We start from the raw sequence: 14998 nt of genomic DNA on the forward strand, positions 1-14998 counted from the left end.
TTACTTTCCTTCTCTCTTTCGGCATGAGAAAGCACATTAGTTGTTGTCACAATCGCTGTTGCTTCATCAAAATTCATCATTAGTCTAGAATAAACAACAAAGTGCCAAGCTTTATAATTTCTTTCCTATCCTCATTTGGCTACATTCACACATGATATAATCTCCAGAGTTTCAAAACAAATTTGCCATGTAAAAGCTGGACAAATAAACAACGCTTAGCGCCTGCGATTCATACCAAACTGCAAAAACACATACAAAGGCGTATCGAAAATCTATTCCACAAAACCTGTCAAAATTTATATATTTCATACTGAATTCAAGTTATTACAGTGTTATAACCCAACACAAAATGAGCAACCATAGAAATCTAAACATTGAGCTAAACAACAAATAAGTTTCCTTACCCAATTGATCAAAACCGGTTCACCAACAAAACCCGCCAATTTTCCTCTTGGAATCAGTAAGTTCCTCTACTGTTATTGAGAATCGACCCGAGCGTGCCCAAAACTGCGAAAGCCAAGAGAGGACTAACGTCCAAGGTATCGAAAATTGGCGGAATTATATTGCGGAAGAGGTTCAAATAAGGATCGCAGAGGTCCCGAATAGCCGAAAGTGGTTGACGGTCCCAAGGAATATTAGGGAACCAGCTGAGCAAAACCCTAACCATCAAAACCCCACTGTAGATATCGAGCCATTTGGAGAGTCCGGCAGCGACCACCGTCAAAGGGGTATTCAAATAACCGCTCGGGCGGTCCCTGAGCGCCGCAAAGAAGAGGGGCCCGGCGGCGGATCCGATGGAGGGTCCGAATTGGGAGCCAAACCTGACGAGCAAAATTGAGAGGCTGCGGACGGCGGCTAGGGTTAGGGCGAAGAGGGTGGTGAGGGTGCGAGTTGGGAGGTGGGTTAGGGGCGATGGGGGCTGAGATGGGTTTTGGGGGAATAGGGTTTGGGGGTTTGTGGTGAGAGTGGCGCAGAGGGGTCTGAGGGAGAGTTTGGGGATTGGGTTGGTGTAGGATTTGGGATTGAATCTGAGAATGGGAGTGGGAGAGAAGAAGGGTTTGAATTTAGCTTTTGGTTTGATGGGGGTTGAGGTGGGGAAGAAGATAGCTTGAGACGCCATGACTGATGCCATGCTTTGATTGGGGATTATCTGTTGCGGTGAAAGAAGGAAAGTAGCTAAACACTGAACCACTCTTGTCAGGTGTATATACGACTGCTTTGTTTTTAGACTACGGATAAGCGAAACACAAATTGCATGTTAACAAAAAAAATTGTTTTATTTATTTAGATCAAGTACTGACATTCATTGATATGACGTTCGGAAGAAGTACAAATAATAGGATGGAGTGCACTTAAATATGTCTCGACAAAAACTTTATTGGCGATTTTAACCTGGTTGAAAATATCTCAATCTTTCTAACTTGCTCTTACGAAACCAAGGTTGAAAAGATTGAGGAAAATCAGTCATTCACAACCACTGATCAATGATTCCTCGAAAAGTTAAGAATTGGTAATCCTTTTTAGAAATCGAATGGACCCTGTCGATATATATGCGAGGAAGGTAAAATGAAAGAAGATGAGTTCTTCTTTCTTTTATCACTTAGGAGCTATGCTTCAAAATGCTTAGCAGACCGCCGGTGATAAGTCGAAGGAAGGTAAAAGGATTTTTATTAATACGAAGGAAAATTTGTTTGCCCCCCTAAGCTTTGATTTAATTACAACTTTCGTTTTAGCAAATATTGATAAGGTGATATTATTCACATACCTATTTTTATCTCTCATATGTTTTTCTTAATTTCTAACCATTAGACCGAATAAATTGAAAAAAAATATTAATATACAAAAATTAATAAGGATGTAAAAAATAAAAAAGATGTATGAATAGCACTTCCATATTGATACTGAACTTGTCAGTGTCACGATGAAAAGCGATAGGTTTTTTAATAGTTTTGTTAAAACCTTTTGTCTCTTTTTTGCCTTTTAAAACTTAATTTTTGGATCGATGTTTTAAGAGTGTTATCAAAGAAACCGGTGCTCAATTCTCTACCTCGTGTTAGGGGTTTTCTCTCCCTACCGTGAGAGTTTCTTATTGCCTGTGTGTGAGGTTGGTTATACTTTTTCATTCTCACCCCCCCCCCCCGACCGCCAGCCCTAGCTACGACCAGGGTCGGTGATCATTCTTCCTTGCTTCCCCATCTTTTTTCAATTTCTGTTTTTCCTGCTTCTTCCGCTCTGATCTGCCTTTTCCTCCAACCCTCTGTGCTTTAAAAATCAAATTTCTTAGCCATCACTTCCAATCTCCCTTTCTTGTCCTCTTTTTTCTTTTCCCACCATCAATCTCTATAATTTTCTTCCATCCTTTTCTTACCCTTCCCACTTGGTTCCAACAATCCTTGACTCCATGTATTTTCAGATCTGCAACTTTGGACCATCAACGCGTTTTGACGCGATTCTCCAAGTAAGTGCGTACAGCTCCAGCTTGGCACCACCACCTCCCATGGATTTGTCTTCTTTGGCTTGGTTGCCTCTAGTGGGTTATCTCTCACTAGCTTCATTCGGTTTCTGGTTGCTGTATCGATCTTTGTGGTGGTCTTTGGATGTTGTTGGAGTCGACTTCTCCTTCACTGTTGCGGATTTGGTTGGCTAGACCTATGTCGTCAGGTTGGAGTTTTGGTCTGCGGCGGTTTCTCGGTGGCGCGTCAGTGGCGGCGGTGGTTCCAAGAATGTAGGGTTTTCTGTTTGGTTTGTCTGCTTGTGGGTTCAAAACTGTTGTTTTGGGCTTTGGTTTGTGGTCCATTTTTGTTTTGTGATTATCTTGTAACTGGGCCTTCTCGGGTATTTTGCTATTTATACTTTGCTGGCCTTTGCCCGGAATACTATTTTCAGTTCACCTAAACTTCAGCTAGGTCAAATCCAAGGACTGACAGAACAATTTTCTCTTAGGTATATGGTCACTTCAGTCTTTAACATAATTCATTAAAAAGGTTGATATCACTCGCTATAATTTCTCTTTATTAAGTTTTATATAAGCTACTTAATATTACGATCTAATGATATTTCTCTTTATTTGTTAATGAGAGGTTTTAGGTTCAATTCTCGTCAAAGGTGAATGTAAACTACATTATTGTTTGCTCATTATGAAATTAAGCTTACACTATTTAATATAGGTCATATCATTTGTTAAAAATACTCTATACAAAGATATTTGTCTCATATATAAAGGCATAAAATGTTAATTGACTCAATCTCAATGTTAATTGACTCAATCTCAATGTTAAAATAGAACAATATTGGCCACTGAAGAATGTTTAAAAACTTTAACTACAAACTCTTTGTTGGCAATTCAAAAAAATTCGTACTTATATTTATTGACTCTAAAAATTACAAAACCTACGTGGCGCGCAGGCCGAGTAACTAATAAGCTAACTACGTCCTTCGGTTGAATGTGGGCGTGACAACTCGTCGGCCGAGCTTGGCCGAGGAGTAAAATTCGTTGATGTCGCATTGAGCGCGTCGTTGACTTCTCTATCTTGCGATTGCGACCGAGGAAGGAACACTCTCGGTCTCTGGGTTCTATAGCCTGAAGACAAGGCTACTAATTTTGCAGAGTTCACAAATCGTCGGAGCCCGATTCGGTCACTGTGATTATATTCGTAAGAGTATAAGCACGTTGAATCGAGACCAAACTATATGGGCACAGGTACTCAAATGTGATGTATGTTTTGATGGTTAATGTAGTTCGGCCGTCGGAATACCGAACCCTGAAACTTACTTGCGAGTATCCAATCATAAAATCACTCGGCGTCCAGTACACCGAGTAACGCAATTCGTAACACCTAACTACGCCGAGAAGGCTAGCAAGGTGACCTCTACCAACAAGGGTTCGAAAACCCTTCTCGGCCGAGACTTAGATAGGTAACCGGTTGGCCTCGACGCAGTGTTGTTTATCCAAACTGAAGGTGCTTCTCGATCGGCTGATTCTGCGGCAACAGTGCTGTTTATCCAAACTGAAGGTGCTCGCCGGGTGCCTCCACAATGCTATTTATCCAAACTGAAGGTGTATCGGCAGAAAAAGAAAAAGAAAAAATCTCAAGGTATTTGAGAGGTTTTGCGCAGGGCAATTGTATGCTGAATTGAAGGGGTTTTTTTTGTTGCATGATTTCTTGTATTTATAGCACCCCATTCCTTGAGACCGATCCTTATCTGGATTGGGAGTCCTTGTCCCGTTTCAACTTTATCTCAAACAAACCTACTCCCACTAGGACTCTGAACTTTCCCCTTTTTCGAGGCTTTATTCTTTGCCGGCCGGGAATCCTGGTCGCACCAGGACTTCCTCGACCCTTTCTCTTTATCTGGACTACTTCTTAGGACAGGACACGATCGACCCTGCCAACTGGCCCGGTATTTATCACTCGGCCCATAACATTTGACACAGCCTTGGGCCGAGCACAACCTGCTGCTCGGCTCAACAATATTATTTTGGGCCCAAACATTGCCCCCTCGCTTCTGAGGTCACCGATTGTCAACCTTTGGTCGGGCCTCGACCTTGAAAAAGCGGAAACGCCTATTGCTTTTCGGACTTTACTTTCCTTGATGACCATTACTTATGCACATTTATGAGGCATGATTGCACTCTCCTCGTTACCTCAACATACAGCCACGTGTCGATTCTTCGCCGATCTTAACAACTTTCAATCATAGCCCTCGAAAACGTGCACTCACCGAAGCGTCTCTTCCTCATTAATGCATTAAAACCGCCGTTGCACGCAATCGTGCGTTCTGGATCTTCGAAACCTCGATCCTATCCTCGCAGGTTCCCAAAATATCCGAAATGATTAGGACCTTTTCCCGGTTAAATTTCCCCCCAATTTGAACCAGTGCTTTTCGAATGCCAAACGTTTGATCTTCATTCTGAAATGCCTATAAATACTCAAACTTCTGCCATTTCGAAACCTTCCTTTTATCATTCCTGTTTGTTCAAGCAACGCCTTCAAGTTCTTTTTCCTGCAATCTCCTCGTTTAACCCCAAATCCTCTCCTTTATCAATGGCCTCCTTCATTTCAAAGCTTTCCGATGAGTGCAACAAATGCAAGGACTTCATCGATCAGAGCGTCATCAAGACGCTGCGCTTTGAAAATGACATGGCCACCATTCACTAGATTCTGGGTCCCCTTTTCAAGGACGCAGTGCCGTCGTCCATCACTAACCTTCTTAAGGAGCAGTGCTTGCTACCCCTGCTGCAAGGGTTCGATTGGTCGAAATGGACTTTGGAGCGGCCTCAAGGAGCCTGGCCCTCGACTACCACGGCCTGGGCCGCCTGGGTTGACTGAATGAGCACATTCTTCGGCAAAGAGTGGAAAACTCTTGGTATCTATAATGCCATCATTCTTTCGACCATGGAAATTACCATGGATAAGGAGCTACTTATGGCGACCCTGAGTTTATGGTGTTCGGCCACCAACACCATGATCCTGCCTTTCGGCCCTCTCGGCCCCACAGTCCTCGACATTTCAGCCATCCTTGGGACTTCTCCATCCGGCCTCCCCATCGATGCCGCCCTTTTCGGATGCCCTTCTTTTCTCGACCTAAAGGCGTTATTCGACTAACGGGCCGTCGAGACGCTCAGTCGGGGCGACCAGGAGCCCTCAAGGGAAGAAGTTCAGAAGCTCCATAAGAACTTCTTCAACTACAACACTCTCATCATTCACTTTGCCAGCCGAGGCGAGGAAAACCTTAGGAAGGGAGAACACGAAGCCTTCCTCTTCTACTGGTATAACAAATTCATTTGTTGTACCAGGTCGAACAAATGCCTGGTCGAGAACATGCCGGGGGCCCAGGCACTGGCTAGTGGTCGTTCCTTGGCGCTCAGCCCGGCTATACTTGCCAACCTTTACCGTTGCTTGGCCGAGACGACCATTAACAAGATTGACGCGCACTAGAACAGACCCCTCTGGGTCTTCCAACTCTGGTTGCAGGTCTACTTTTCCACCCTTCGGCCCAAGGTTTCTGCGTTCCAGCGATCGGCCGCCCTCGGCCTTCAACTGGCCTCTCGACTGGCGCCTCCTCACCGGGCCGACGAGGTCCTCAAACACTTCCTCAGCCTCGACGTCCTTTCGGACGACGAGTTCCTGGTGTGCCGGCGCCAGAAGTACCCTACCTCGATTAGGCTCCCCACGGTAACGTGGGCCGAGTCCGAGGACGCGGACCTTCGTCAACACTAGGGGTCATTCGTTCTGGCACGCGATCTTCCCCTTGGTTGCGATGCCTGCCGAGCCAGCTAGGAGGTCTACCATCCCCATTTTGTCGCTCGGCAGCTTGGCTACCTCCAAGGTTGCCCTGTACCCCTGCTTGCCTCTCGGTCCCTCCTGAGTCGAGGGATTCTTTCTGGTTCCTCTGAGAGGGAATGTAAGACGACGGAGCAGGAGTTTCAAGATAAGTGTAAGAAATTCAAGCTCCGGCCGACGGTTCCTGAATCCTTGGGAACCGATACCTTCGGGGACTGGTAGGATGAGTACACCAGCGACTTCTTCGGCGTCTCGGCCGAAGACGTGGTAAGCAGAGTCTTCGGCGACCGGCCCAGACCGGCGCCCTTGGCCCAACCCAAGGAGTCGACCCAAGGTATATTGTCATTTCGCTCTTTGTATTTCAATTACTTGTCCTCGATTATTAATTACTTTGCTATTTCAGGGGGTCGCGTGTTGAGAAAGGCGGAAACGGTCGCCGTGGTGGTGAGGGCGAAAAAATTGGTTCCCACGAAGAGGACCATCGCCACCGAGCGGACAGTCCCCGCAAAACTCCCTCAACGAGAAGCCGAGCTGGAGGATGACGCTCCTCGTCCTTCCAAACGCGTCAAGAAATTGGCGAAGAAAGGCGACCGGGAGATTCATGTTGTTCCTAGTGACACCATAGGGACAACTGCTCATGCCGGCTCTCCTTCTTTCCCGGCTGCCTCAGCTTCAACAAACCCGATTCCTCCAGCCGTCTCTCTGCCTGAGACCACGGTCGATCCAGCCGTCGTATCAGCTCCAGCTCCGGAGCTGGTCGTGGCGCCTACTGTGGGGGAGACGGCTGCACCTGTCGAGGCACCCTCCATTCAGCGACCAACGGTCTTTCTGGAAGAGGTATAATTCTACTTCCCTTATTTGTTTCTTTAGCCTTCTAGTCGTAACGAAATTTTTTCTCAAGACGTCGAGAGCGAGAATGATGAGGTCCCGCTGGAGGTCAGCCCTCGACTAGCTAACTTTCTTTCCGTCCATTCTCCTTCAGTGGTCGAGGCGACCGCTCAACCGCGTCTCCCTACGGCGGATCGCGGAAAGAGGCCCATGGCCGATCCTGAGGCAACGACCGAAACGCCGATCCATCCGCAGGATGAAGACCTCCCCATTCCTCCGCAAGAAGTCTCTTCGGCCTTTGTAAGTCTTATTTCTTTTGCGTTGATTTTATCATGACACATGTTCTTAAAGAACTACTAAATGTCAGGTGCCCGAACGTTCATTTCACCGATAATTTTATGCGCCGACAGGCGTTGTCTATATTTCCTGGCCACCGTCGTGGCCATCAAATGTAGATAACCTCCATCGGCCGCGTGAATTGAGAAGCGGTCTAAGGCACTGGGCTCGGCCATTAAGTTCCCTGGGTTCGAGCAATGACCCAGAGGGCATGGCCGAAGTCTCATCTCGGCAGGTCTAAAACAATCCCTTTGTCATGCACTATATTATGACGTCTTATTTTTCTTCACAAAGTTTTCCTTTTATGTGCAGCCATCGTGGGAAGTGGAGCTCGACGCTCTTCTTCAGAGCACGACTGGTGAGGCCAGCTCCTCTGCTGCTCCTGCCGAACCAGCGGGAACCATGCCCGAGGCCCAAGCCTTCGTGAAGGTGCACGAAGTCCTCTCTCTTTATGCCTCACAAGCTCTCCGATGCAAGGGTCTTGACTCCGTTGGGGAGTGTCTTAATGACCTCGCCAGCGGCGGTTACCTGAGCACGGAGAATATCTCCTTCCTCACCGACCTTTTGGAGCGGACTCGGCAACACTTCAATATTTTTGAACGAGCACTACAGGCCGAGGACGACTTGAAGGCGGCCAAGGTCGCGCAAGAGGCTGGCCGAGCTGAGATGGAGGCAATAAAAGCCAAGAAAGCAAAGCTGACCGAGTTTGATCGCCAGATCTCTGACCTCCAGCGTCAAATTTCTGACCTTCAACGGTAAAGGTCTGCTGCCGCTTCAGAGCTTGAGAAGGACTTTGAGGCCAACAGGGCTCGGCTGACGGCCTTCGCTGCCAACGCACGGCACATCCAGCAACTGCAATTCAACAAAAAGACGAGGCAGGCTGAGATAATTTTGAGCGAAGCGAAGTGGCTGGAGCTAAAAGCTGTCATCGAGACTTTCCTCCCCTCGACCCCCTAGGAAATTATCTTTGTATTTGTTCTTTTGCTATCAATACAATGGTTCTTTTGCTATCAATACAATGGTCTTTTACTATCAATACAATGGTCTTTTACTCTTGCATTTCCCATGTAATTGGATAGTACTTTTTTAAAAACTTTCCATTAATTGGCAATTTGTGAACTGAACCCATCCGATCTCTGAGATGATATGCCCCTTTGTCGAGAACTTTGTGAACGATGAATGGCCCTTCCCAATTCGGCGACCATTTACCAAATCGGGGGTCTTTAATCCCGACGAGCAACACCGTTTGCCAAACCAATTCTCCTTCGTCGAACGTTTTTTGTCTTACACACTGGTTATACGCTCGCTCGGCAATTTTCTTTTGTGCTATCAATAAGTTACCCGCGTTGATTCGATTTTCTTCTAAGTCTTCTAATTCTTCTAATTCTTGTCGCATCGCTTGACTATATTCGACACTGAACAAACTACTCTGCTCGATTACTCGTTGAGTTTATACTCAACTAGACCGGTAACATAGCGTCGTGCCCATAAGTTAACGCGTAAGGAGTGGTTCCAGTGGCCGACCGGGGTGAAGTTCGGTATGCCCATAATGCTTCATTTAACTTCAAATGCCACAACCCAGGCCTTTCTCTTACCGTTTTTTCGAGGATGCCGATCAACACTTTATTGCTTGCCTCAGCCTGTCCGTTTGCCTGAGGGTAGTATGGTGTAGATTGCTCAAGTCGGATATTCAGACTTGCCGTGTATTCCTTAAACCTATCGGCCGTGAATATGGTGCCATTGTCAGTTATGATCGTTTCTGGCATGCCGAATCTGGTCACAATATTCTCCTCTACGAAATTGCATACCTCTTTGGCCGTTAATTCGGCGTATGATCTTGCCTCGACCCATTTAGTGAAATAGTTAGTCGCTACAATTATCCACGTGTATTTTGCCACCCCCGACGATGGCGTGATTTTGCCAATTACGTCCATTGCCCATCCCCTGAACGGCCATGGTTTAGTAACCGAGTGGAGTAATTCGGCCGGGGTTCTCTGCACGGGTCCATGAATTTGGCATGGTACGCATCTTCGTGCATATTCGATGCAATCCTTTAATATACTAGGCCAAAAATAACCGTGTCGTCAAAGCAACCAACGCATCTTTCGTCCAGATTGGTGTGCCCCACAAATTCTTTCATGTACCTCGGCCATTGCTTGGGCAGCCTCGTGTGGGCCGAAGCACAATAGTAGTAACCCGTCCTCACCTTTGCGGTATAATTCATTTTGGTACGACACGTAATTCGTGGCGAGGACCTTCGTTCTCCGGTCGTGTTTCCCATTGGGGTTATCGAGGTATCGTAACATCGTCTTTCTCCAATCATCTGGTTCCACCTCGACGGCACATACTTCTACGGGGTCTCCCCGTTCTAGTAGGGATGGGAGTGACATCACCCTTGTGCGTATTACGTGTGCGCGCTGGAGAGTTTGCCGATTGATCAAGGCTGGGTACCATCGCAGACTTGTGGCTGCAATTCGGCCTAGCTTACCCCCCGTGAGTTGTGCTCCGGAGGCGATCTGGGCGAGTTCGTCGGCGTTTGTGTTGTGAATACGTCAAATATGTTCAAATGTGATTCGTTCGAACGACTCGGCCAGGTAAGTGGCAACCATGTGATAGGGCGCTAAAGTACAACTCATGCAACGAAACATGCCGTTTAGTTGGTTAATCACAAGTTCGGAATCACCGAGGATGAGAACGCGGGAGGCCCGTAGATCGTGTAAAATGTGGAGGCCGATAATGAGGGCTTCATATTCGGCCTGATTATTTGTACAGCTGAAATCCAACTTGAGAGAAAAATAACATCGGCAGTGGTCGGGCGACTGAATTGCAATACCGACACCCGCCGAGGTCGAAGTACTGGAACCATCAAAATGCATAGTCTAATGGTTATCACATGTTATGACTAAACCGATGTCGACGTCGCCTCCCCCAAAACCATAAGGGGAAGGGTGTTGGGTCAAGAAGTCGGCGAGAGCTTGCCCCTTGACGGCCTTTTGGGGTACGTACTGAAGGCTGAACTCGGATAAGGCGAGCGTCCATTTCCCGATTCGGCCTTTGACGATGGGCCGAGTGAGCATGTAAAGAATTACGTCTGTTTGGGCGATGACCTGCGTAACTGATGTGAGCATGTAGTGCCGAAGCTTTGATGCGGCAAAAAACAAAGCTAAGCAAAGTTTCTCGACAAGTGAATAATTGAGCTCTAGTGAATTCAGATTACGACTAAGATAAAAGATAGCTTGTTCACGCCCTACATTGTTATCTTGCGCGAGGAGACAACCAATGGATTCAGCGGCTGCCGAAATGTATAATTTAAGGGGTTTGCCGTGACAAGGTGGAATTAGCACGGGTGGGGTGGAAAGGGCCACCTTGATTTGCATAAATGCAGTTTGATGCTCTTCGCGCCATTCAAATTTGTCGGTATCCTTGAGTTTAAGGAGCGTAGAGAATGCCTTCATCTTACCGGCCGAATTGGCGATGAAGCGGCGGAGGAAATTTATCTGCCCGAGTAATGACTGGAGCTGTTTCTTTGTTGTCGGAGGTGGAGCGCTAATAAATGCGCGGGCTTTATTTTCGTCGACTTCAATGTCGCGATGGTGCACCAAAAATCCTAAAACATTACCGGCCGAAACACCAAAGGCACACTTGGCCGAGTTCATATTGAGATTATTCTCGCGCATGCGAAGAAACGTTTGCCGCAGATCATCCAGGTGCGTGTGGCGGCGTTTAGAGTTTACCACCACATCATCGATATAAATTTCGACGATTGTACCGATTAAGTCGTGGAATATCATATTCATGGCTCGTTGGTATGTGGCGTTGGCATTCTTGAGGCCGAATGGCATAACTACCCATTCGTAAGTACCGAGTGCCCCAGGGCAGCGGAAAGCCATCTTGTGGACGTCGGCTTCGGCGATGAAAATCTGGTTGTATCTCGCATGGCCGTCCATAAAAGATAGCAATTCATGATTAGCTACGACATCAATGAGCAAGGCTGAGATTGGCATTGTATATTCATTCTTGGGAGTGGCCAGATTTAGATTACGGAAATCGATGCAAATGTGAAGGGCTCCGTTTTTCTTTAATACTGGGACGATATTGGCCAACCATTCGACGTACCGAGCGGTCCTAATAAACCTGGCTTTTAGAAGCTGGACTAACTCTTCTTTGATGCCGAGTTGTACCTCGGTCGAAAATCGGCGAGGGGGTTGTCGAAAAGGCTTACACCCGTCCTTGATGAGTAGCTCATGCTCTACAAAGTTTCGATCGAGGCCTGGCATTTCATGGTAGTTCCACGTGAAGCAATCTCTAAATTCTTGGAGTAACTTACGGAGTTCGACCTTCATAGACGGTGGGAGTAACGCGCTGATAAACAATGTTCGAGGATCATCGGCCGTGCCTACATTAACTTCTTCTAATGGGTCCTTAACCTGGGGCCGATTGTCTTCGAGTTTGGCTGGTGCGGCCTGAACTTTATCAAAAGATAGAACGGGGCCTGAAGGAAGATTTGTGAAAAACAAGTTCATTTGAGCAACATCAACAACATGCAATTAACAATTAAAAGGCGGAATCATGTTTATATGCACTCAAAAACAAAACTTAACCCATGAACTTCAAAGCCTAGTAGATAGGTGAACCAAGACTCAACTCAAAACAAAGTGAGTTGAGAAATCAATACCTTTGTAGATTCCTCTTTGCATAAGCAAAGGCTAATCACCCAAAGAGAGGGCCTTCATTCCTTGCATCTTAGATCCATGGATTTGGATGGATGAAAAGGTTTCTCCAAGTTCCCAAAATTGAGAACCTCTAAGTCTCCACACCAAGGCATATTGTAGAAGAAATGAGTGACCTAGAGGAAGTAAGATTGCTAGATGTTTTCCTCTAGGGTGGCCGGCCTCTTTGAGAGCAAAGAGAGGTTTGTGTTCTCATCTTTTCTCCTAAGAAAACCCTAAGGATGAAATGGCTATAAAGATGTCTTTATACCACCTCACAATGGAGTGGCAAACTTGCAATTAAGCCAAGTTCACTACCCTCCTCTAAATGGCCAGCCTAAGGGGATTTATTGGGCTATTTGGGCCTTTGTGAATCATTATTCATTAAGTTTTCATACAACTTAAGTCAATGGACTTGACGTTCGAAGCCCATTGGGCCTTAAGGTCCAAAACTATCCCGAGGTCTTTAACGAACTTATTCGTTTGATTAATTAACATATTAATTAATCCTTGCCATAAATAATTAAACCATTTAATTATTCTTACTCATCTCCGTTGAATCTTCAATCTTTACCTTACACGGTGTACGATCCATTAGTTTCCTTTTAGCGAGGCAGTGGGCGATTCAAACTCTTTCAAATCGATTGTGAATTGGAACTTACTTTCAATTCTCCCGTTAGTGATAATACACTTTTAGGGCTTCCACAAACCATGGTTGACGCCTAGCAGCATGTCATGGTTACCCAAGTTAATCAGAAGAGGTGGAGAACCTATTCAGTTTTAGGATTACAAATGCAATACGGTCTTTCTCTAATACAATACTCTTGACCACATTGTTTGGTTTGATAGTTTATTCATGTCTACTATCCAATGTGAGTCTTGTGCTTATATGATTACCTTGAATGTGATTTGGAACACATTCCTAAATCTCATTCATACTTTGGCCAAAGATTCTTAATCATATCATAGAGTATTCTCCCTCAAACAGTTTGAAGGTTAGAGATCCCTTGTTGCGCATTCACTTGCCTCCATGGCTAAGTGGCTTAACCCCAACGATGCCGTGGACACCCTCCTGATGGAGTGACTTTGACATAATCAAAGATTAAGGACCTAACCACAAGACAACTGTGATGCCTCAGGTCAAAAGACTAATTTGCATTATCCCAACCATGAGTTCTCATGTGACATGAATATGAGAACTCTTCGTTGATCGTGTTCAGTGAACTTATTCTCTATTGAGCACTTACGTACTTGTCTTGATGTCACACACACCAATGACTTGAGACTAGTCACTCTCCCTGAGAGAAGACATAGCACGTACTGATCTTAACGGACTGTCAATGCCCAATTGACAATCCTATGATCAGGAACGTTTAGGATGTGTCAACGAAAGAATGGTCTCATGAATCTAACTTCTTTAGATCGCATTCTTCCAATCACATATTCCTTGGACTTATCGTTTAAGCATATAACATTTATATGAGACGGCTCAAACAATAATCTTTGCCCTTTACATTTAAACTACATTAGTTTAACTTTGTGAAATGTCCGTAAAGTATCATCATATGATTGGTTTTAGGGAACATTTCCAACAATCTCCCACTTGCACTAGAGCCAATCAGCTTGGTTATCAGTGATGATACCTCTTCTGTAATTCATTTCATAAATGGCTGAGTAGTAGGCCTATACAAGATGGATATCTATATGTTATCCATAGAAGCAACCTTGAGAATAACGACGTCACCATTATTCATGATTCCTAATCATGTGGTTCAGTCTCTCATTTGAGTTCGGACCTTGATGAGACCTTGATTCCCTGGCTTGAGCTATCGCCCCATTAGTGTCATACACTTTCTGGTTGGAACCGAATAGAGAGTTCATAAATGAACTTTCCCATCCAAACAACATTATTGTAAACTTCTATATGGCAATATATTTTGCATTCATAATGGAACACACTAAAGTCATTACTTTAATGTTTCCATCCAAATATCCTTTTAGTCATAATAAAGAGATATCTGTTTATCTCTTCATTCATAATGAAGAAATATCCAATGATGGATTAGATTCATAATCTAATACATTTACGCTTCCATTACGTTACTCTAATTCTTTCTCAATTATTGAGTAATATATCCTTTAGTATTTCTCAAATACTTAAGGACTCACTTGACAGTTGCCATGGTTCTGATCCTGGGCTTGCACTGATATTGTCTTGTACCTTTCTAGGTACATCTTATATCAATGTTTTTCATACAATATGAAATACATAAATCACCTTTCTGCTTATGCATAAAGGATTCTATTTACGCATTATTTCTTTGGGAGTCAAAGGGTACATTCCCTTTGAGAAGAACAACTTCCTAGTCTCACTAGAATTGTCATTCTAATTGAAGTTTATCATCAAATGAGAAACTTCCTAGCATCTCTTGTCTATTTTAGGGATTGATATAATCCAATTATATCTTGAAATATATCATTATAGATTTCCATTCCATTATATAGACTATATCTCCCATATACATTCTATCGTTATAGAATAACTTTAACGAAGAAGTACTCTTATCATTTCCAAAAATTAATATATCATATATATATATTTAAATTTAGGAATACGATTAACTCCCACTAATCTTTTGTAAACCTAGTAAACAAAAGATTCATTTACATCTTTATGAGAAATCAAACAATTGATCTTTTCTCATAAGATGCTTATAGCTCCCACTAGCTTGCTAAGATCCATGATGGATGGATCTCTACAACTAACCTGTCTTGTGATTTATAGTTTTAGACATATATTATCAAGACTATCTTAATAATGGTTTCGGAAACCCATATTAT

At 44.6% G+C, this 14998-nt stretch overlaps 2 protein-coding genes across 2 annotated transcripts; one reads left to right on the forward strand and one right to left on the reverse strand.

Annotated features, from left to right (window-relative positions):
- Positions 1-275: 275 nt before the first annotated feature.
- On the reverse strand, positions 276-1231 carry LOC137708273 (ylmG homolog protein 1-2, chloroplastic-like). The gene has a single exon (XM_068447315.1). It carries the CDS (start codon positions 1130-1132, stop codon positions 458-460), a length of 675 nt encoding a protein of 224 aa, XP_068303416.1. The 5' UTR covers positions 1133-1231; the 3' UTR covers positions 276-457.
- A 5276-nt stretch (positions 1232-6507) lies between these two features.
- LOC137709040 (uncharacterized) lies at positions 6508-8207 on the forward strand. Its single transcript, XM_068448185.1, has 4 exons — positions 6508-6511; positions 6688-7106; positions 7155-7412; positions 7761-8207. Exons 1-4 carry the CDS (start codon positions 6508-6510, stop codon positions 8205-8207), a joined length of 1128 nt encoding a protein of 375 aa, XP_068304286.1.
- The last annotated feature ends 6791 nt before the right edge of the window (positions 8208-14998 follow it).

This window comes from Pyrus communis, chromosome 11, assembly GCF_963583255.1.
Source record: "Pyrus communis chromosome 11, drPyrComm1.1, whole genome shotgun sequence".
In the NCBI taxonomy this organism is placed as follows: Eukaryota; Viridiplantae; Streptophyta; class Magnoliopsida; order Rosales; family Rosaceae; genus Pyrus; species Pyrus communis.